The 21,947-nt window shown below is 33.4% G+C and overlaps 3 protein-coding genes across 6 annotated transcripts; 2 read left to right on the top strand and 1 right to left on the bottom strand.

Moving 5' to 3' along the window:
• Positions 1-4,189: 4,189 nt before the first annotated feature.
• LOC140964572 (putative transcription factor bHLH086) lies at positions 4,190-5,851 on the top strand. Its single transcript, XM_073424444.1, has 5 exons — positions 4,190-4,744; positions 4,827-4,928; positions 5,412-5,477; positions 5,602-5,667; positions 5,747-5,851. The coding sequence occupies exons 1-5, from the start codon at positions 4,190-4,192 to the stop codon at positions 5,849-5,851; spliced, it is 894 nt and encodes a 297-aa protein (XP_073280545.1).
• An 8,054-nt stretch (positions 5,852-13,905) lies between these two features.
• LOC140965025 (uncharacterized protein At1g66480-like) lies at positions 13,906-14,920 on the bottom strand. The gene has a single exon (XM_073425061.1). It carries the CDS (start codon positions 14,733-14,735, stop codon positions 14,238-14,240), a length of 498 nt encoding a protein of 165 aa, XP_073281162.1. The 5' UTR covers positions 14,736-14,920; the 3' UTR covers positions 13,906-14,237.
• Positions 14,921-16,426: 1,506 nt separating this feature from the next.
• Positions 16,427-21,596, top strand: LOC140964717 (pyridoxal kinase-like). 4 transcript variants are annotated; one of them, XM_073424610.1, is made up of 14 exons: positions 16,427-16,602; positions 16,710-16,784; positions 16,902-17,010; positions 17,283-17,376; positions 17,503-17,607; positions 17,949-18,032; positions 18,769-18,842; positions 19,681-19,745; positions 20,046-20,109; positions 20,267-20,332; positions 20,520-20,576; positions 20,925-20,969; positions 21,051-21,104; positions 21,360-21,596. In XM_073424610.1, exons 3-14 carry the CDS (start codon positions 16,930-16,932, stop codon positions 21,498-21,500), a joined length of 930 nt encoding a protein of 309 aa, XP_073280711.1. In that variant the 5' UTR covers positions 16,427-16,602; positions 16,710-16,784; positions 16,902-16,929; the 3' UTR covers positions 21,501-21,596. The 4 variants fall into 4 exon arrangements, with proteins under 4 accessions (XP_073280711.1, XP_073280709.1, XP_073280710.1 ...); XM_073424608.1 differs by having other exon boundaries at positions 16,431-16,602; positions 16,710-16,767; XM_073424609.1 differs by having other exon boundaries at positions 16,434-16,618; positions 16,710-16,767.
• Positions 21,597-21,947: the final 351 nt, after the last annotated feature.

A 21,947-nucleotide genomic window follows, 5' to 3' on the forward strand; every position in this document is an offset into this window, starting at 1 on the left:
TAAATATTTTGATATCCTCTAAATAGTTACTCTAAGAATCTCACACTCAATAATATATTATATATCGTAAATTGTTGTTTTCATTTTGAAACCACAATAATAGGAAGATTACATGTCCTCACAAACAAGATCCCATAAAATGGCTACGAGAAATGAGATTCTATATACTCTTTAGGATATTACATCAATTATCTATCTAAAGAGACATTTATTAAAACATATAAAATTCATTGATTTTTCAGCAACCATTAAATGTGTCGATGAAGTGTCCGAACTCCGAATGGTAGTTTGAATTTCTCAAGTCACTCATACTAGAAAAAAGGAGGAAAATGAAATTTGTGTGGGCAATCGGTCCAGTCCATTTACTATCGTCGGTCCATTAAATTAAAAATTTAAGTCGTTTTCTAGATTATTTGTCGACAGACCAATCCAATGACCAATATGGAATGCACTTTACAGAACTTGTGTGTGGATCATGGATTTCATGCGCCAAGATTGAAGTTAGTTGGCACGATGTTGTTTAAGAATAACAGAATCGATAAACAATAAGCTTCGTAGTACAGTATAAATCAAAACCAATTTATTTCATAAATGCCGTAAAATATGATTGTATTTACTACATAAACTCTGAAAACGATAAAAATCTGCGGAAACGTTTACAACTTGAATTAAAAACTTAAATAAACAAAAATTAAAATTAATTTCTTGATCTATTTTATTACCAGCTCCAAAACTGATATTGTTCACGTTCCTCGATTTCTTCTTCTGACTTATCTAGGGAAGGTATAGTAAATGGTGAATGATATGATTGTCACTTAGCAAGTGGGGACCATTCGAACACATACATACCAAATACACATGATATTCGAAAAAACATATCATGCAAAACATATTTCGTTTAATATATATCATAAGCATAAACGTAAGACGACGTATCATTCCCTACTTCAAGTTATAATGGTTTTATCACAGAGAAAGGGAAGTCGCGTGAGAGTTGGAAGAAATAATGCCAGAACAATATCGTTACCTTTTCGAAGACCAAGTCAACCCATTTGGAGGACGAAATATCCCATAAAAAAGGAGATGTGAAAAGAATTTCAAAACTTGGTGTATTGTGTTTGTACTCAAAATTTATACTAAGTTATGAAAAAAATATGATTGTCAAAATTATCTAAAGTGATAGGTGATAATTAAATACTTGTGTACAATAAACCAAGAGATTCGAACTTTAAGTGATTCGAACTTTAAGTGATATATTAAATTTTTTAAAAAATACATATATGTAAATCAAATCAAATTTCATATTTATTTAAAATTATATATGAAATCAAATAAAATAAAATTTTAATATGTGATGTATTTATTTAAACTTTAAGCTCCATTTCTCCAAATGAACATATGCATTAAAAGATATTCATTTGTCTGTTCATATTACAATATATGGGGTCACACGTCTAAGATATATGTCTCATGAATTGTTGGACAGAGGAAAACTGAGAGGCATGGGGCACCAAAGAATAGCTTTTTGCAGACATGAAAATACAAACTGCCCAACAACTTACATACACAATCGTCAATATTTATGATTTCACAAACTTTTAAGGCCAAAATATTCAAAAAATTATTATTTGAAATATCCCTCAGAAATTACACAAAAAAAAAAAAAATTTGATGACCAAAATAAATACCACTTGGACAATACATCTCGTGCATGCCGATGGCATAAAATGATTCGGAACTAAAGAGATTAATTAAGAGTGGTCACATCATGACTAATTAAATAAGACTTATAATTCACACGACTTCACGATACAATTAATTACATATGGCAGCGTATATCTTAATTAATTAGTCTCTGATCAGGTGGATTAAGTGTCCATTTAAGCATATTTAAATAATTAATTACCTGCTGATTATTTATCATATATCGTACGTAACTCTTGAATTTTATATATATATGCCGACAATATTGAAATTTATAAGGTAAATAATTATTGATTATATTTATTTATTTGGGGGATAAGGCAAAGCTAGTTTGATATAAATGAAGATGGGTTATTTTAATTGAGTAATTGAATTAATGTTTATAATTAATGTGGAAGGAATTAATGTGTGACAAAGTCTCCAGGAGACAAGGGGAGTTGAGTTGCTCAAACTCCAAAGCCAACTTTGATTTCCTCTATCTCCTATATATTTAATTGTTGTCAAAACACATGTGGCTTGAGATAAAAATATGATCCTCCAATTTGTATTAAATTAAAATACTAATTTTACTTGTACCGCAGTAGTGAAGCACCACATCAACTTGAAAATTTTGTAAATAATAATTCAATATATCGTAGCTTATTTTAGTTGGTAGCTATGATTGGATCCAGAAATTAGTTTAATGGATGGAACACAATTAGTATTATTTGAAATATCGAACTTTTTTATATATTAAAAAAATATATGTGAAAAATTCAAATTAGGAGTGACCTCTATATATATATTGTAACATTCTAATTCCTCGTGACTTGATATAAAAGAAAAGTGTGTAATGGATATCCAACGAGACTAGCTTGGCAATTAATTTATTAATGTTTAGGTAATACTTCGATTGATTTATTTAGGTTTCCAAGAAACTCTTTACAAACATATATATATAATTTCGAGACACATATAAATTGGTACATCACAAATATACGCACGCACGAATCACGATCACACACATTGACGTTATATTAGAAGGTTGCTTAATTTACTATTCGGGATTAGAAATTGATGAGGTGTTAGTATAAGAATAGTATATTCATATTATATTTAAAGGATACGATTTTGTAATTTTGTTATGTGTGATCGGTATATTATTATAAATCTCATATATACAAATCAATTTTAATTTGAATTATTTGTTGTAGTGTAAGAATACTACCATTATGTTATTATGAATTCAACCGAGAAAAAAAATTAATAAAAGAATATTTTTCCCCTGAAATGTGATTTTTTAAAATTAATTTTCCTTGTTTCCGAATATTTTGGGGAGAAAAATTTTGGCATCTATGCTTTAGGCCAATTAGGTTGTTATTATAAGAATCCATTTCTTCATTTGCAGTGACCAAGTTTTATTGTTATTGTTGAATGCAGGTTTGAAAATTTTCTAAATCAACTTATTAATGTTATTCTTCCTAATTTCTGATTCTGGAACAAGGCAGAAACACAATATTGTAAAGTAGAAACAATGATGAATATTTTATCTGCGATATGAAATTACTCATATAACAGTGCTTTAAGGTGATTGATGACAATGGTTCTTAAGATACAACAACTTCGAATTGAGAGAGTACAACAGAACAATATCTTGATATCAGCTAACGAGAATATGCATAAGCTTTCAAGTCTTTCTTTTCTTATTAGTTCTATTAGTATCTTCCTTTGTCCACAAAAAACTTCCGGTGTTTCATGATTTAACCTAATAAAGTTTGGATTTAATATTTGGACTTAATATTATAATTTAGTCATCTTAGCGGCACATTATTGACTTAAACGGGCGCCGTTTATTAATTTTTCAAGTCAGAAATTCAACTCATCTCCGTTCATCTGCATAATTTTCAATGTATAGACATGGATTAATAATTTTTGTCTCAGTTTTTATCATATTAAATAGGTCTATTATATGAGTAGGTCTCTTGTGAGACGGTTTCATGAATCTTTATCTGTGAGACGGGTCAACCCTATCGATATTCACAATAAAAAGTAATACTCTTAGCATAAAAAGTAATACTTTTTCATGGATGACTCAAATAAGAGATCCGTCTCACAAAATACGACCCGTGAGACCGTCTCACACAAGTTTTTGCCATATTATATTTATTAGCAAAAAGATAATAACCACGAAAAGATTGAAAAATAAAATTATTATCACACATAGACACATTAAATTAAAATTAACAAATTTCCTGTAAGTACGATAAAAAAATTGCAATTTTCCAATAAAAGCCACACATCATGTGCAGTTTCTATATATACTAAATTAAATAAGAATTCACATAAATTCCCGGTTCCCTCTACGTGATATATAGAAAAACATGAAAAATAAATACTAATCTAGTATTAATATAGGGTTGAAGCCATCCTTGTCTTCTCTCTACAATCTTGAACCCTGCCAAACTTCCACTCTGCTTCATTAATCCCTTCTCAAAAGTTTCATTCAATGGACAATGAGTCAACCTTGGCTACAATCCAAGCTAGTGCATTTTATGAACAATTCTTTTCTGGTCCGTCGTTACCGGAGATTTTCATGCATGATGAGCACCGGAAGAGCTTCTCTCTTTGGCCTCAAAACCCAGAAAAGGCGTCCAGGCTTGAGAAGGATTTCACGATGAGCAACCGTTCTTCAGTCATGTCCAGTCCAACTAACGGATTAGGGTTTCAAGTCCATGCTCACAATTTATATGAGGAGGGCCATTCTGTGACAGGTTTTAAGCCTGAGTTTTGTGATTTTATTCACAACGGAACGTTGCTTAACTTTGAGCTGAATAAGAATGTGACGCCGACAAATAATTTATATGCAAGAATGACGAGTAAAGAAGACGAATACAGTGGTTGGATGAATTTTCCCATGTGCTTCTCCGTCGATAATATCCTGTCGGAAGCATCCAGCAGCCACCATGCTTCCATGCCATTGATTCATCGAGAAAATGTAAATAACAAAGGGACTCAAGATCTGGGAAGCCAAGAAACAAGCAAAAAAAAGCGTCCAGCTATGGTAAATTAAATTAAATTAAATTTTTGAATAAATTTGATTATATATTTATTTATTTTCCATATTGATGGATTCGTTGTTATAGGGAGACGGTGTGCAAGAACTTAAGAAACAATGTGTTGTTTCTTCAACAAAGACAAAATTGGAGTCAACAGCAAAGAAGGATCCGCTGAGTATCGCAGCCAAGGTTCAAGTCTCAAAAAAAATTAAGGGAAAATATTTAGAGTATTTATTACTTTTCTCCGGACAATGTAATAGCAAATTGTATATATATATTATATACTATCAAAATCGATTAACCATTCTTTGTGTCAATATTATTCATGGTTATTTCGATCGGTTTCTATCACAGTCCCTTCATTTATAACATTTTCGTTTCTTTGACATATATTTATGTTTTATGTGCTCAAACTCAACTCCATCTAATCCTTGTACATACAACGTTAAATATGTATGCATTAGGTATAGTGTATTTTATCTCTAAGTACATATTTTTTATTAACCAAAACACTTCACATTTCAATAATAATAGCATAAGCCAAATATTTATATTTTAATTAAAAACATTTTATTTTCTAGGCATACTTAGACACGTACGTACAATATAATTATTTCAAGCATTCATCCGTGTGCAAGATCTGAAAGCTAAATTAAAGAGTTTGTCTTGTAGAATCGAAGAGAACGGATCAGTGAGCGGCTTAAGGCGCTGCAGGAACTCGTTCCAAATGGGTCGAAGGTAAAAACTAAGGCATCGAAAAATTTGCTTCTTATTGCAGATCAGCAAAGTTTCTTGAAATTTTCTTAATTATATTAATAATTTGTTCCTTACTTTTGATTGACTTCAATTTATATGTGTGCAGGTTGATTTGGTTACCATGCTAGAAAAAGCAATAAGCTACGTGAAGTTCCTACAGTTGCAAGTGAAGGTGTGCGTAATGGAATAAAATATAGTACATTTTTTCACATTACATGAACAATGAAACTTCTATGTATCAATGCATGTAGGTTTTGGCAACTGATGAATTTTGGCCTTCACAAGGGGGAAAAGCTCCTGAGCTTTCTCAGGTAAAAGAAGCCATTGATGCCATTCTTAGATCTTCAAGAAATTAGGGAATAATGTACGAAGAAGACCACAAAGTTAGCAGCCTTCTCCATGAAACGATCGCATACTTAATAAATTATCTGATACCGTATATTTAGTTTGTCCAAAATATACAGTCAAATAAACTAGTCAATATTTGCTAGTTCATTCGGTTCATGACTGCATGTTATATATCTCATGTTTAATATATGGAAATTAACAAATTTTTTTTAAAAAAAGGTGAAGTTATTAAATGCATATGTAGGACTGAAAGCAGTGGCGGAGCCAGAAACATGGCTCTGCCTAGACTAAAATTTTAAACTCTAAAATTTTTTACTATTTTAAATTAATCTATCCGCACTAATATCATATTATTCTAAAATTATACAAAATTTACATATAAATTTTTCAACAAAAATTGGGCCACCCGGGCTAAAGCCCGGGTATTGGTGAATGTGGCTCCGCCACTAACTGAAAGCTTGTTGTTTTACCAAAAATTATAAAGGATTGTAATGATGCAACTCAAATCTTTTAAAACATACAACAACACAAACGTCACGTTTCGATTGCTTTGCCCAACATTGACAATTATTTCACACCAACTATCTCCCTCCCAATAATTACTCTCCTTGCAATCAATGAGAATTGAACTCGCGACTTTGGCTTTGATACCAAGTATAAGAACGAACATTTGTCGATTTACCACAAGTTATAGTCGGTAGTAATAATACAACTCAAAATTTTTAAACAGTACAACAGTACAAGCGCCATATTTCGATTGATCCAGCTAAAATTGACAACCATTACACCAACAACATGTATTTTATCGTTCATCTTAATACCAACAACATGTATTTTATCGTTCATCTTTGCCGGCGCATGCATGTTAATCCAACGAAAATATATTCTTGAGATGAGTTTGTAATAATTAATCTTGTTTCAATGTTTTATATTAATCCTTCCGCATCGCGTATTTGGATACTATACATTGAAAATGAACGTTAAATTCACTCAGTCGAGTTTAGTTATTTCAAACAAATTAATATTAATATCTATGATGCGAATCCATTGATCCGAACATACACTAAAGTATGTCGTGTGCATGACGACTAATTAATGTCATTATTTTATGTTTCTTGAAACTAATTGTGATAAAATAATCGATCAGTCACATTATTTTCCCCGTCTTCTTTTTTTAAGTTTTCCGGTACTTCTTCTTCCGTCTTAATATATACCTATATTGTTCATGTTTTTGTTTTTCAAATGTCCTAAATATATAATTCTATTTTTATATTTAATATTGTTTTTCTTATCAATATAACTTTATTAATTATGTTTTTGAAAGATCTACAGCAATTTCTTAATTCAATGGATAAAATAAAAAATTTGTTTGTAAAACTTGCCTTTTAAATTTATAAATTATTTATTAATTTGAAAATAAGTAGTACTTGACCACACAATGTATGTGCAATATAAAATTATTTTTATACGTAGAAAAAAAATATAAAATATAATTTCAAAAATAATTACCATCTTATCACTTCAATAATAGAATTGAAAGATTTAAATCAAATGTTATTTAAGAAAATAAAATCAATAAAATTATATAACTAAATTTATATATGTAAATTTTATTTGGTGTCACAAAAGCACACTAAATTCGATAAAGAAAACGGTCATATTTCACTTAATAGAATATATAATAATATAAATATGTACAGCCCGCAAAACCCATACTTCCCGCTGTTAGATCAATGAATCTTCGTTCAAATCTATTTTAAAATTTTATATATGTAGAAAATTCATTAATTCGTCGTCCTCTAGATCCAAAGCTAGCAACTCGAAACGTAACTCTTGGCGTCATCCTGGAGTCAATTGGTTAGCTGACTTCCACGTATACACAAGGGCCAGTGCTTGTGCGAAGCAGCGGGTCGCCTTACTTGGGCTGCCACCGGCGACACGTAATTGCAGAGCGCAACTTTATTTAATGCAAAAAAATAAAATATAATCCCCTTTAATTAATTATATTGTTCTCCATGCCGCGTTCGCACGTGCAACGAGCTACGTGTGTAGTACATGCTTAAGTTTTTTGAAACAAAACTTGGAGGAGAAAATAAAATTCACCGACTGAAATGCTTTTGGAACAAGAATATTGTTCTCCATGCTGCCAGACCACATTCCTCTAGGTATTTTGAGAAAAATCCTCGACTTTGATCACACGTGAAAGTACATAGTTAACAGAGATATATTAGACTGAAATTCAAAGAATTAAATTTTGTATATACAAAGAACAAGCATTTAATTAGGTGTCGCAGACTCAATTTAATAACTAAAGTAGTTGATCAAGCACTGTTATCATCAAACTAAAGTTTACAAAAATTGATTCATTGAAGAAAATAGAAACATAACTCGACGGATCATGTAACCATATAATAATTAATACAACTAATTACATTTTGTTTAATTTCATAATTTGAATTATTGTAAGTAAATTTTTTACATTAGAATTAGCTGAAGGACGACTGCACATCCCATCACAAGAATCACCCTTTCTTCAATCGAATATTTTTGTGCGGCGTTTATTGAATATATCTTATTGAATGGATCGAGTGGATACAAACTTCCAGGAGGACCTGTCAAATAATGAAACCTCGGCGGAGGTGGTGGGATTAACATGGTTGTGTATACGAACCGTGGAGGTGGTGGGCTAACGCATGGTGACGGTGGAGGAGGAGAAGCTGGTGGCGGTGGAGGCGATATCTGCTGGCTGCATGGATTCACACAAGGGCACTCTCCACACTTGATGTTTCGATCAAGATTTTCATCCATCTTTGCAGAAACTGTGATCACCATATATGATTTGAAAATGAGAACAGTGATGATCAGTAATGTTTGTGTCCATTTATAGGGTTGCATTTAATTTCTAAACAAAAAAATTGTGTAAAGAAACTGTAAGAAGGAGAGAGGGGAGAGCTATGCAAGTGTGGGTGAGTGAATGCAAATGAATTCTTTTGGCCTTTTTTGTTTGTGGGAGATAAGTTGGTTGCAGTTCGAATCTCATACTCATTTGGACTAATGTATTTTAAATCAATGAATTTTAAATATATTCAAATGTTTTTTTTATAGTTTTAGATAAACAAGATCGTAAACTTCAAATCTCCCTTGCATTTTTATAATGTTTCATATTTATTAGAATGAATTTCAAGTTCACTTAATAATAAAAGCAATTGAAATCCATTCTACTTTATGTAATATTAGTATGCTTTGCACTTGTTAGCTAGCCTTGGGTCAAGGGTTGTGTTAGGCTAGGTCATTATGTGGCTTTAAACGGGATGGAGACGTCGGTATTGTATCAATGGAGGCTCGTCTTCCATGGTTAAATGAGAAAAGGAAGTGCATGTGGTGGTTTAAGTATGGGGACCTGTTACAACTTTCTATGGTTCTTGCACAATCACCATACACCAGAAAGAAAAAAGAGGAAGAATAGATTCCACTTTTTACTAGTGGTGATCGAACATATTCTTCACCTATGGCCGGCCACTTTCATTTACAAATGTTGAATGAGATTTTTATATTCTTTATAAGAATTAGGCAATAATTAGAAACTAGTTATTTCGACAATGTGTATTTTTCCATAAAATCTTCGATTCGATACTTTTTAATTTTCTAACCTGTGTCAAACACAGATTGTGAAGGAAAACTTCATTTTTTTTAAAATTTTTCGATAAATCGTGTTCACGGAAACACATTAAACCTCCATCTAGATTGGCGGAATCACATATAAATAAGTACATGCATTAAACCTCCATCTAGATTTGTGGGCACTAGCAAATGCCCAAAAATCATGGTCCATGACCCATTAAACCAGTCATGTTATAAGAAAAAAATTGGTTACCTTTACAGCAACATTATTTGCTCCTGTTTTGCTAAAGTTTTAACATCCTAGAGTTTAATTAAAGTTTTGAGAGATTACCATTATCACATCTCAGTATATACATGACTAAAATTGAAATTTTTTCTTTCAACAACAAATCCAAATGGTTTCCAGTTTTATGTCATGAAGCTCCATCCCTAATTGAATTGAATTTCAGATAATAAAAAAATATTATTCTATATTCATAGATGACGTACATTTTTGTAACGATTCATAAAGTGATACCCTTATCTTACATTGTTTGAAAATAAAATTTTTAAAATGATTTATAAATGGTTGTATTAGAATCTTATTGTACATTCACACATGCTAAAAACACGAGTATAGATCCAGGATATGATAGAAATTACTTAGGGTGCATTTGAGGATATGGATTTGAATTATATGAATTTCGTTTATAATTTATTTTTTACAATGAAACAATAGATAAAATCTTAAATCCATATATTACTTGTTTATATATTTATAATACACAATACAATATATTTCAAATGACATCATTACTGAATCAACTTAAAATACATCATAAATAATAAAAAATATTATATAAACGTGTAAGATGTGAATTTGGCGTTTATACTTTTACTCCTTCGAACAACAAAAAATAGATTTGAAAAACGCAACCGTATAACATGCATGATTTAACCAATCTCTCTTGCATGTCCTCTCTCATGTGTGCTGCAAGTACATTATCAGTATTTGGTCATCTAGAAATCAATTCATCTTTGAGGGAAAGGTGTTGTCGACTAAGGATATTGTTTCCCAGGCTGGCAACCTATGTTGACAATATTTTCTCGGTCAAAAGATGAAGCTGTAGTCTCATCCCATATCGGATTAGTCAGTTCTCCGAGTTCGATCCTCCTCTGCGCGTGTGTTGTAATAAAAAAAATAAAAAATAATGAAGATGTAGATTGTGTTTTCTTCCTTCCAAAACCATTCCGACGTTTGGAGTGCACCTCCTTCGGGGACAGTTCAGATTAATTGTGATGTTGCGGTTCTTCAAGGAAGTCCTTACATCGGTGTGGGAATTGTTGTGCGGGATGATCATGTGTTTGTGCTTTCTGCTCCAGCGACTAGATTACTTGGTTTTTTCCGATTGATATGATGGAGTTGTTCGCAGTTCAAAAAAGATTAATTCATATTTTTTTTTTGGTGACACAATATTTTTGTGGAAACTGATGCTTCTAATATTGTGACGTCCATCTACTCATCCAAATTTGCTATAGAAGCTCTCATTGTTGCGTCATGTACGAACATCTTTCGTGTTTTAGTCCACGGAGTTAAATAGTTGTGTAGGTTTTTATCCTATGTTTTTGGCCGCTTTGTAAATTATGACATTGAGGTGACAATATTATGCTATTGAATAGTAAAAAAAAACTTTATTTTAAAAATTTTGTTGTGTTTATTTTCGATGTAATACGTAAATAATAAAAAACTTTATTTTAAAAATTTTGTTGTGTTTATTGTCGATATAATACGTATTTATTTAATTATTAAAAAAATCTAAAAATTATACACGATTGGGGGACTCTTGTGCAACGGCCTCCAATTAAAATTACTCTCCCTTGGACACATAAGTCAGTCCGATAAGACGCGCAGTTTAGGTTTCTTGTCCGAACGCACACCTTCCTTCATCGCCCCCCGCCCAAAAGAATATCAGTTTCTCCACCGCCGCCTTACTACCTATCTTCCGACAAAATCTTCCTCAAACAACATAGCATGAAGCGCAAGAAGTGGTCCGAGCTGGAAGAACAAACTCTATTGTCAAAATATTCCGAGCTCCACAACTCCGGCACGCTATCCAAGCTCAAGACCCGGGAGAAAAAATTCAAGCCGATTTCCGACCACGTTAACGCCCTGCACCATCTTCAGGATCCAATCACCTTCCCCTTCAAGTGGTCTTGGCGTGATGTATCAATCAAGGTGCAAAACATGCGGCACCAGTATCTGGGAGTGAAGCAGAAGATCAGAATCAACTCTAGCAACGAGTTCAATTGGGGTGATGGAGAAATTCACTGGGAAAATTTTTTGAAGTACAAGGAAGTGTTCGGAGACATTGAATTATCACCTGATACCGGTATGATTGTGAAAGATGTTGCTAATGGAGGACACGTGAGGAAATTTGGTGAAGAGGGTGTTTCTGATTTTCTGGGATATGGGATTGAGAGTGAGGATATTGAGGATGAAGATGAGCTGGATGAGGAGGAGGAGGAAGAAGAAAGGGTTGATTTAGGGGCTAGTGACGAGGGTGAGGAAATGGGGAACGGATTAGGGAATCAAGATTTAGTTAAAGGTTTTAAGGGACAAAATTTAAAGATTGTGGGTGCTAAAGTTCTGGAGTTAAGGAATATGATTTGTAGGAGGGAAGAAAAGAGGAGGGACAGAGAGTGGAGCAGAGAGGAAATATTTATGGATAAGGAGACTTCTATGAAAGAGAGGTATATGAAGAGGGAGAAGAGGTTTAGGGAGAGGGAGGACCAAATTTACGGAAATGATATGGAGTTTAAAGATATTGCCATATCGTTGGCCAAGAGGGATTTCGAAAATAGGAGATTTTTGGAAAGGGAATTTGATGAAGAGAAGAGGCGGAGGATGAAATGGGAGGAGAAGTGGGAGGAAGAAGAGATGAAATGGAGGGAAAGAATGGTTGAAATGCAAATGGAACATGAGAAACAGATTTTGCAAATACATGCTGATTTTTGCCAGAATCAAATGCAGATTCTTGGTGTAATGGCTAGGCTTGTATGTCAGTTCTTTGGGTCGACTAGTGATGGTTTGGGAGGTGGATTGGGGAGTATACCTATACCTCCACAGGTTTTGCAGAATTTGCAGCATCCTGGTGGGTTGGGTGATGGTGGGAAGCCAGATTCAACCTCGCCTTCTGAATTTTTGTAAACTCTAACTTGAACCCTTTTTTATATGATTCTTGTAGTTGAGGCGAATGCTTAAATGATAAATTCTGCAATATAAATGCTACACTGCTGCTGTATCGACACTGTTGTAAATCTTTGTTCTAGTAAATGAAAATTCTTTGATTAAACTCCTGCTTGTGGATGTAACTACTATTTTGAATAATAGTTCTGTGCCCCCATCTGTCTTAGTTTCTGTTGTAGTGCTGTGCGATGGTTAACACGTGCTGGAAAGCAAACTACTCATATAGTTTTTTTAGTCTTATATTTAGCTAATAAGCCCGTGGACATTGTCATATCTAGGTATACCCCCTTTCGTGCATGCATTTAAGCAGAAAGAATGCACATACATAATTATTATACTTCAAAATCGTGGTGATAACTAGTTGATCTTAAATGCAAAGGGCGAGTTTGGTTTCTTGGCTTCGTTTAGAAATGGTGTAGTATAAAAATATCAATGGTTTCAAAGCATAGCAGGTAATCTATGTGGTAGCAGACCCTTTTGCTAGAGGTAGAAGATGTGACACCGGTGTGAAGTGCAGCAACTGATGCATCAGTGGCTGTGGCTGAGTGCGGCATTGATCCTAACCTGACAATTATAGAGGTAATAATAGATCTTTTTCTAAATAAATTTTTTTGTATAGTTTGTACTATGATCTCTTTGAGTTTATCCTACACTATCTTGCCATGGTTACTGTGATATTAGTAGTTGAATAGTTGGAGATAAAACTGGGCTACATCGACTCTACTGAGTAACGAGGAGATTTAGATGAGAAAGGTATATATATGTACATGAGGCTTGCAGCCGGATTTGTATGATATGAGTAAAAGAGTTCGAGGACGGTAAAGAGATGCTTGTTTCTTGGTGAATTCTATGGCATATGTATCTCTTGTGATTTTTGTTGAATTTAATCCTAACTCAATGTACAACGAGGCTATCCTATATAATGAGAATTAGTTGTCAAGAAATCCATAACCATTTTATAATCATGCCCTGTCTAATCACGAGGCAGTTCATCACTTCCTGACGCAAACGGAGCCTGACTTTATTCTTCTACCAACTATTTCTAGAGGTTGAATTTAAACATTGAATAGCCAAATTCTTGTGGGAGAAAAAATTATCAATCGACAGTGTACCAATCAACGCTCATGCCCACGTCGTGTAAAGTTTATCATTTTTGGGTTTAATCTCAACTTAATCCTTCAAAATTAGATCGACTCGATCAATGAGTGGTTGCAGGATTGAGAATGACCGTTGGAAAGTCCAATCTAGTGCAGACATCATCGGCATAAAATGTCAACAAAGTCTCAAATCAAAAGAGTTCATCAAAATTTACAGTACGTCTAATTTCTTGGCGTATGATTCTTGCAATTCTGTACACCTTTGTCAGTATATTCGAAAATGAGAAATAACTGAAAAACTAAACCGAAACTCAACTTGCATGCTTGTTGAGCAGGACGATTCTTTCGACAAAATGGTACTGGATTTTGCACACCATTTTTCTCCCTTCACTGCAATGAAACTACCATTCCACGAATCCGATTTCGAATTGGAACCCAATCACCTCAATGCTATTGCGCCTCCTCTTCTCTGCATCTTTTCAAACAAAGTTCAAGAACTCTTTCAGTCGCCTCCTCTTCATTCCGACTCTCTTCCATCAACTTCTCGATCTGGGACCTTGGCAACTTCATCTTAACCCGAACCGATCCAGAATGTGAACACGAAATATCGGAGTTGGATCTTTCTCTCAACATCATCCGTTTCAGCTGCTCTTCTGGACAACCCATATGCACTACAGATCTTGACCTTCTAGTTATGCCCATCGTTTCAAAAGGAAACTTGGGCATTTCCACAAGAAAATAAATCCTCCTCGGCTTGAGTTCCTCCTCCGGTTGTAACTTAGGAGCTCGGATTCCATACCTTTTCACGGACTCTGAGTCAAGTAGTACGGAACTTGGAGAATAATCTTTTAGCACATCCACGGCAGTTGCAGGCGTCTTTATCTTGAAAATCTCGCCGTCAATTTTCATTATCTTTGCCTTTTTCCTTCCTCCTATGTTGTTCCCCATGGTCCAACTACTCTGTGTCTGAAAAAAAATTCAAGAAACAGGGTCCCGTTCACTGTTTTATAGCATGTATTACATGCTATATGTTTTGTGATAAAATGAATTATTTTTCTCGAGGCAGATGATTTGGAACAAGTTTGATTAAATATATCTTCCCACTGAGATTAAATCATATGGTGACAATAATGATTTCAAAGTGGGAATATTAATGCCAGTGAGGATGATGTCTGCGTGCGCTGTGGCTATCGTCAATAAAAACGAATTTATTTATCAAACAATCATTTTTCATCAAAAGTTAATTAATTAAATTGAATTTACATGATAATTGAACTAACTTTCCAAACCAAAATTTACAGAAAAAACAGTTATCAAATCGAAAATCCAAAATAATCAAACTTAAATATGTAAAAAACAATAAGTTTTCCACTAAGCACCATTTATTATTTATCGGATGTATTCAATTTTACAAACATAACAAAAAATTTCAATAATAATAATAAAAAAAAAAACATAACAAAATTTGAATCAAAGTAATAGTAATATATGATATCCAAAAAACCAATTTCCATTTCATCATTTAATGTGATTTAATTGAGCTTCGTCTTTGCTTGCCGTGAGAACAAAAGGTAGACAGCAGGTGCGACTTTTCTTGATTTTGATGGCGACCCCAGAATTGAAGGAATAAACAAACATTAGTTTTTTAAAGTATCTGATTTTTTAGATATTATTACACTGTCGATATTTTTATAAATAAGATGGTACATATATATTAATGAATCGACAAATTATACGAATATGAAAATTTTTATTAAAGTTTTTTTTTTTTTAAGAAGTGAGGTTGGCTTCTTAAAATGAAAATGGAATTTAAAATATTGGCTGTCTATTTAGATGGATAATAAACTATTTATTATATGATATTTTGAAATATGTGAATAACATAATTATTTTTAACACTGATTATAATTCGAGTCAAACTGCAAAATAAAGATGATGTAAAGTATTATCTTTCACATCAAATGGTAGAATTTATACATATTAACATTTATGTCAGCATCTTGTGAATTCGTCCATATAGGTTGAACTCGTCCATGTTACCAGATCCGATCCAAAACCTTTTATGCCAAAGCACATCAAAGGTCCATTAGACTAGAAGAATTTTGGCAGTTTGACAAACCCATGGTTCCAAGTCAAGAAAATTAGGAGAAAATATGGAAGTAAGAATGAGATGTTGAGACATCGAGTTCTTAAAAAAAATAATTATTATATATTAGCACTTTATGGATGCAATAATTCGAGTGTATGGATTCATAAAGTAATTAATTTTTTTAAAAATATATTAAGTTTTTAATTATGATTAACAAATCATTTAGTTATTTTTTAATTTACTAAAATAGATTGTTAAATATGTTTTTGTCTTTCATTAAAATGACTAAGCTAGTTACTATATGATAGTATATAGTATATATTAGATTTCCTTTTCAATTTACTTTCAAATGTGTTTTTAAAAAATTAACTACATAATTTAAACATAAAGCTATTATTATCTGAAGAAAATATTTTAAAAGGCATAAATTAATAAATTTTAAATCAATTCATATTAATTATCGATCCTTTCTTTAGTTTCATTGTATCCATGATAAAATAAAATAATGCTGAATACTTGATGATGACATATAAATTATAGTTTTATTTGAAAACGTTGGACGAACGGAAGTAATTTTTTTTCGTAAGCAGTGATGCAATAACCTTAAATTTCAAATCTTTGCTTTGAATTTGGCGTTAACTTCCCGGATCAACATCTCCAATCTCGCATTTGGGAGTCACGAATCTGACGGCAATCCGAGGGTCACATCAATTTCTTCCTTTTGGGGTAATAGTAATACTCGGTATTATATAGTTCTGTATTAATTGTTCGACCTAGAGATTTGATCGCGGACTGGTAGTTATATGCATCTTATAATTGTTATTATTTTGCAGTTGATTGCTTTATGCTCAAGTTTCCACTGATTGCTGGATTTCCACCCAGACCAATCCGGTATCTTTCCGTTCCAGGTGAAATTTATCTGTTTATCACAGCTGGTAGTGTTTTTTTATCATGTATGTTCATGAATACTTTATCTTTAGGTTATTGTGATCATGGTTTTTTTTTTTTTTGAATGATGAGATTAGGTCTGGAAGGAGCACAAAGAAGTGCGGGATGGCATCTCCACCCATTCTAGCTTTAGCCTTGCCGTCTGATACTGGTCGGGTTCTTTCTATCCAGTCTCACACTGTTCAGGTTCCTATTTCGGCCCTCATTTTTTTTAATGATGTTTTACTGCTTGCTGGGGGCTATTGTTTTAGAGTTAAGATCTGATTTTGGCGACCGTAAAAGAGGGGTGTCTTAAGTATCTGTTCTGGGAGAAAAGTATGTTGGCGATGTGTTAGTGGCTTTAATCTGCATTTTTTGGCAGTTGTTTGCTATCATTTTTATTCATATTTCTTCCAGAAATGATGTTTGAAGATATTGGCTCCGTACCCTAGTCCTTATTGTGTTATTCTTTAACGTAGGGGTATGTGGGGAACAAATCAGCTGTCTTTCCTTTGCAGTTACTCGGCTATGATGTTGATCCAATCAATTCTGTACAGTTCTCAAACCATACAGGCATGCTACTTATACTGCCTCGTCAATGGTCTGACACCTGAAACATGGTGCAACAGCGTTTGTGAAGATGTGCGTGTTTGTGCTCGTCACTCAGACAATTGTTTGAGTGAACTTAAGTTTTTGCAGGTTATCCTACTTTCAAGGGCCAGGTTTTGAATGGAGATCAACTCTGGGATTTAGTAGAGGGCCTGGAAGCTAATAAATTATTGTATTATACACATCTACTGACAGGTTTCTTTATGCATATAAGTTTTATATTAACAACTGTTATTTTGTCATAAAGAACTAGCTTAATTGTTCTTGTTTGACTTTGGATTTTAAACTGTGGAGGGTTCATTATTTAAGCTTACTCAAGATATAATTGACAGGAAATGGAATCTTGATGTTATAAACTTCTCTCATTATATCATGTCCGTAGTTATCACATTTGTTTTTTTCCATTTCTATATGAATCTTTAATTTGTTTCTGATAAATTTTCAGTTCTCTGTATTTATTTTATCTTGTTTTAGTGTTTCATTTTGTTGTCTACTCTGCAATAATGTTCGCGTCAACAATTATTTGTATATTGTAGGTTACATTGGTTCAGTTTCCTTCTTAAACACAGTACTAAAAGTTGTGGATAAACTTAGGTCTATCAACCCTGGACTCGTATTTGGTAAGTGAAAGGTACAAGCTGTTAAGTTTTTTCATTTGTACTAAGCACGACAAAAATTATTGACTCCTCGCTCTGCTGCAATGGGCATCTGCTATAATTATTAAAAATCCACAAGGCGTGCATCCAGGGTCAAGGGGTAGCGATGCCTCTGCCTTTGCTGTTAAGAGTCATGCCATGGCCCACATCTTTAATGCACACACCTTGGGCTTGCAGCATGCATCTTGGGGCACCTTAAAGGCTGAAGGTGCTTTTTAAGGATGCCTCGCATGAGATGATTGTATATTTTAAATAAGATCCGGTGCAACTCGTTTTTTTCTTGAGCTCTGAAGAACATTTGTTGTATTACTGTTCAATGGCTTGTGAATCATATATCAGATACCATAGGGCAAAATTTTCTTCCTATATCCAAATTTACAAATATATTTATTAAACATGCATGCGACACTCCGAATCTCTGATAAGGTATACGCCTTGGCTTGCTTTGAGCCTAGGCTCCATGAACATGTGCGGTGTAATACACATTGTGCCTTTAATAACTATGGCATCGACTAATTTTTGCTGAATCATGGATGAGTCTGTGCTTTTCATTGTAATTTTTACCATCTATATTGGACTGGTGTCCATGGGGACTCTATATATTGGTTGTCACGATCATGACTCAAAAGTTTCAATATAGATGTAAATTAGGTTTACAAATAAAATTTGATTTGTTTAATGAACAGACCTTTGTTCTCAGTTTGTGATCCAGTGTTGGGTGATGAAGGAAAGCTTTATGTTCCACAAGAATTGGTATCTGTATATCGGGAGAAGGTATTCTTGTGGTCTAATTTGGAAGTAGATTTTTAATTTGTAATTTACATCATAGTTATGAATTCCATCCAGGTGTCAACCTGGTCATATGGTATGCCGGTTCATCTTTCAGGTCAATTTATCGAATACCTGGATCTCAGATTCTGTATTTTATTGTGAATTGATGATAAACTTAATAAATTAAAAGGACTAAATTTTTAGGTAAACGACTATCCAGTGACTTTTTGAGTAAATTACTTTTTTTTGTTTGGGAAGTTGTTGAACTATTTCAAATGAAACACTTGAGGTGCAACTTTATTTTGTATCTCTTTTTGTTCCTTCAAGCGCAGAAGAAAAATGATATTTATGTTGTCATATTTCAACTTAGAAAATAGCCTCTCAGTTTTGGCCGATATTAATATCAATCCAAGAAAATTGGACAGACCAAGTTCTGATACCTGGTATTGATCTGACTTGGTGTCATGAAAAGTTGCAACTACTTCAACTTAAAGTGTTTATGTTCTAGATCATTTTGTCGTACTTTTGTTTTTGTCATTTTTCAACTTCCTTTTCATGCGTGGCCGAGCTTTTGCTTAACTTAATTTTACTATTACAAAGCACACATTGTCGTGTGAAGTTGATCATTTTTGTAAAATGAACTTTGCCCTAGAGACTTAGCATGCTGTTCGTTAGATCTGAAATGGGTGACGCTCATATCTGTATGTATGTGGGAAAATTAGGAGGAGAAAGAAGATTCAGATCCTGTCAAATAAATAATCTATTTGACTTAAATTGCTATATCTTTTATTTAGTGATAGGACATAGTAATGGAAACTTATTATGTTCCCTTTCTGGTTAGGTTGTCCCAATCGCTTCAATGTTGACTCCCAACCAATTTGAGGCTGAACTCTTGACTGGTTTCAGGTACTATTTAATTGAGTCTTTTTAATAGAGTGTCTGCTAGTCTTCAGATTTCATCTGATTTACCATATTGCGAATTTGATTTAATGGGATGAAATTTTGTAACTGAAAAACATGTGAAATGGAGTTTCTCAATTGCACACTTATTCGTGATAGAAGAACTAGTTATTCGTTAGCCGTGTGTGTGTCAACAGCTGAATATCAGGACTGGATTGATGAACTGTGTTAGTTTTTGTTTCCCCCAGGTTTGTCTGGTCATTGAATTGTTCTCTTTTTTACTTCTCCATTGGTTATACTTATCAGGATTGTATCTGAACAAGATGGCAGAGAAGCTTGCAACATCCTTCATACTGCTGGACCATCAAAGGTTCATATGTTTCTTAACTCTGAGAGAATTTAGTTTTTTGGGTTTTAAAGCATCAAGTCATTGCTTGGTTAATGGTAACATTTATCAGCCAAGTCGAAATCTGCGGCTTGACTTAATAATATCAATTACGATATCTGAACGTAATGTTGTATTTTAGGTCGTCATAACAAGCATCAATATAGACGGGAATCTTCTTCTGATTGGCAGTCATCAGAAAGAGAAGGTAAGGAGAAGTACAACTCTGGTTAAACATTCTTTTTTCTCGTCTGCACGCAAGACAAAATGGATGGAATAACTAGTTCCCTTACTTGTGCCCAAACTGCTGTTGTCTACAACTTGGTATGGTAATTCATAGTTTGGTTTTTATGTGTGCGAATCTTTTTTATTCAGTTAAGCTTTGATGATGACAGGGTCAACCTCCTGCACAGTTCAGGATTTTGATTCCCAAGATTCCTGTTTATTTCACGGTATGCAGTTGAAACTTTCAAGTTTTCTTGATGAACGTTATTTTCCTCCTCTAGATTTCAATTTTTTTTTGAAAATGTTGTCGTTATTGATTTTTTTCTTGAAATCTTCTTGCTCTCTACCTGTGCATTCCATGTGTGTGGTTTAAACCTGTGAGGAATCCCCATGCTGGTCAAATTTTGTTTACAAAGCCCTCGAGCAATGGATCTTATTAGTTTGAATGAAGAAGTATTAGAATTGGATAATTTTTTGAAAAAACAAAATGCTGATTTCATTTTAGGCCTCCTCGTGGGTACTTGCTTCTTTGTTTTGCTCAGTAACTAATTTTTTTATTCTTATGTTGCTTGCAGGGAACTGGAGATCTAATGACTGCCCTGTTACTTGGATGGAGCAATGTAATGCTAGACGAAACTTAACTTGGGTCTTTTGACTCATTTCATAGGCAGAATTGATTATTTTTGTTTCTCCTTATGCAGAAATATCCTGACAATCTTAACAAAGCAGCAGAGCTCTCCGTGTCAAGCTTGCAGGTAAGTTGGTACTTAATTGTGTAGGCATCATGCTATCGTTGTGCAACTAGGACCATAATTCAACATATAGGGCATTATTCTGGGAGGAAAATATACATATATGTTGGTGAAAAGCTCAATAACGGTAGTGAACCACGAAGAAATTTAACAGGGATCTCTCAGTAGCTAGTATCTAAATCAGAAAGAATGAAAAATAATACAGAAAGAAAAGCACTGGCTGAGGTATACTCGTCTAAGATCTTTTCTGTGGTCCAGGCGCTTCTGGCTAGGACACTGAATGACTATAAAAGGGCTGGACATGATTGCGAGACTAGTAGTTTGGAGATTCGTCTGATTCAGAGTCAAGATGATATTCGCAACCCAAAAATCAATTACACAGCTGAGACATACAACTGAGATTATTGTCGCATTGTTCTGTGCTCATTGTTGATACTTATAATTCCAATATTTTTTTAATCCAGAAGGGAAGAATAATCCCCCTCTCAATTTTTACGGTGGCTTCATTTTCGCATACTTGAAATGCGAACAATAATATTCCAAAATTTACCCTCCAATTTATGTGCTACCAACTCATCGAACCCTTTAGCTGGTTTTATTTTTCCCAAATTCTGAGAATGAAGCTTATGGATTCCTATTTCATTTTCAATCTCTTTAGTGAAAATAATTCTCTCTCACTTTCATATCTTCTATAGTCCTATATTTTTCAATTTTTGGCAATTTATGTATTTTTTTAGTAGTAGTATTTACACAAGTCAGCGTTGTATCAATGTTACATTGGTGTTATGTTCGTTTCAAGTTGAAAAAGGGTTAAAATAAAAAAAGAACCAAAAAAAAAAAAAAAAA

The sequence above is a fragment of the Primulina huaijiensis genome, chromosome 18 (assembly GCF_012295235.1).
Source record: "Primulina huaijiensis isolate GDHJ02 chromosome 18, ASM1229523v2, whole genome shotgun sequence".
Lineage (NCBI taxonomy): Eukaryota > Viridiplantae > Streptophyta > Magnoliopsida > Lamiales > Gesneriaceae > Primulina > Primulina huaijiensis.

Bases quoted from the DNA above. Each gene is read 5' to 3' on its own strand.
- LOC140965025 (XM_073425061.1), bottom strand. From the start codon at position 14,735: ATGGGGAACAACATAGGAGGAAGGAAAAAGGCAAAGATAATGAAAATT.
- LOC140964717 (XM_073424608.1), top strand. From the start codon at position 16,721: ATGCTCAAGTTTCCACTGATTGCTGGATTTCCACCCAGACCAATCCG. The intron at 16,768-16,901 runs GTATCTTTCCGT...TGATGAGATTAG, and splicing joins TTTCCACCCAGACCAATCCG to GTCTGGAAGGAGCACAAAGA. The intron at 21,105-21,359 runs GTAAGTTGGTAC...TCTGTGGTCCAG, and splicing joins TCTCCGTGTCAAGCTTGCAG to GCGCTTCTGGCTAGGACACT.
- LOC140964572 (XM_073424444.1), top strand. From the start codon at position 4,190: ATGGACAATGAGTCAACCTTGGCTACAATCCAAGCTAGTGCATTTTAT. The intron at 4,929-5,411 runs GTTCAAGTCTCA...TTTGTCTTGTAG, and splicing joins CGCTGAGTATCGCAGCCAAG to AATCGAAGAGAACGGATCAG. The intron at 5,668-5,746 runs GTGTGCGTAATG...CAATGCATGTAG, and splicing joins TCCTACAGTTGCAAGTGAAG to GTTTTGGCAACTGATGAATT.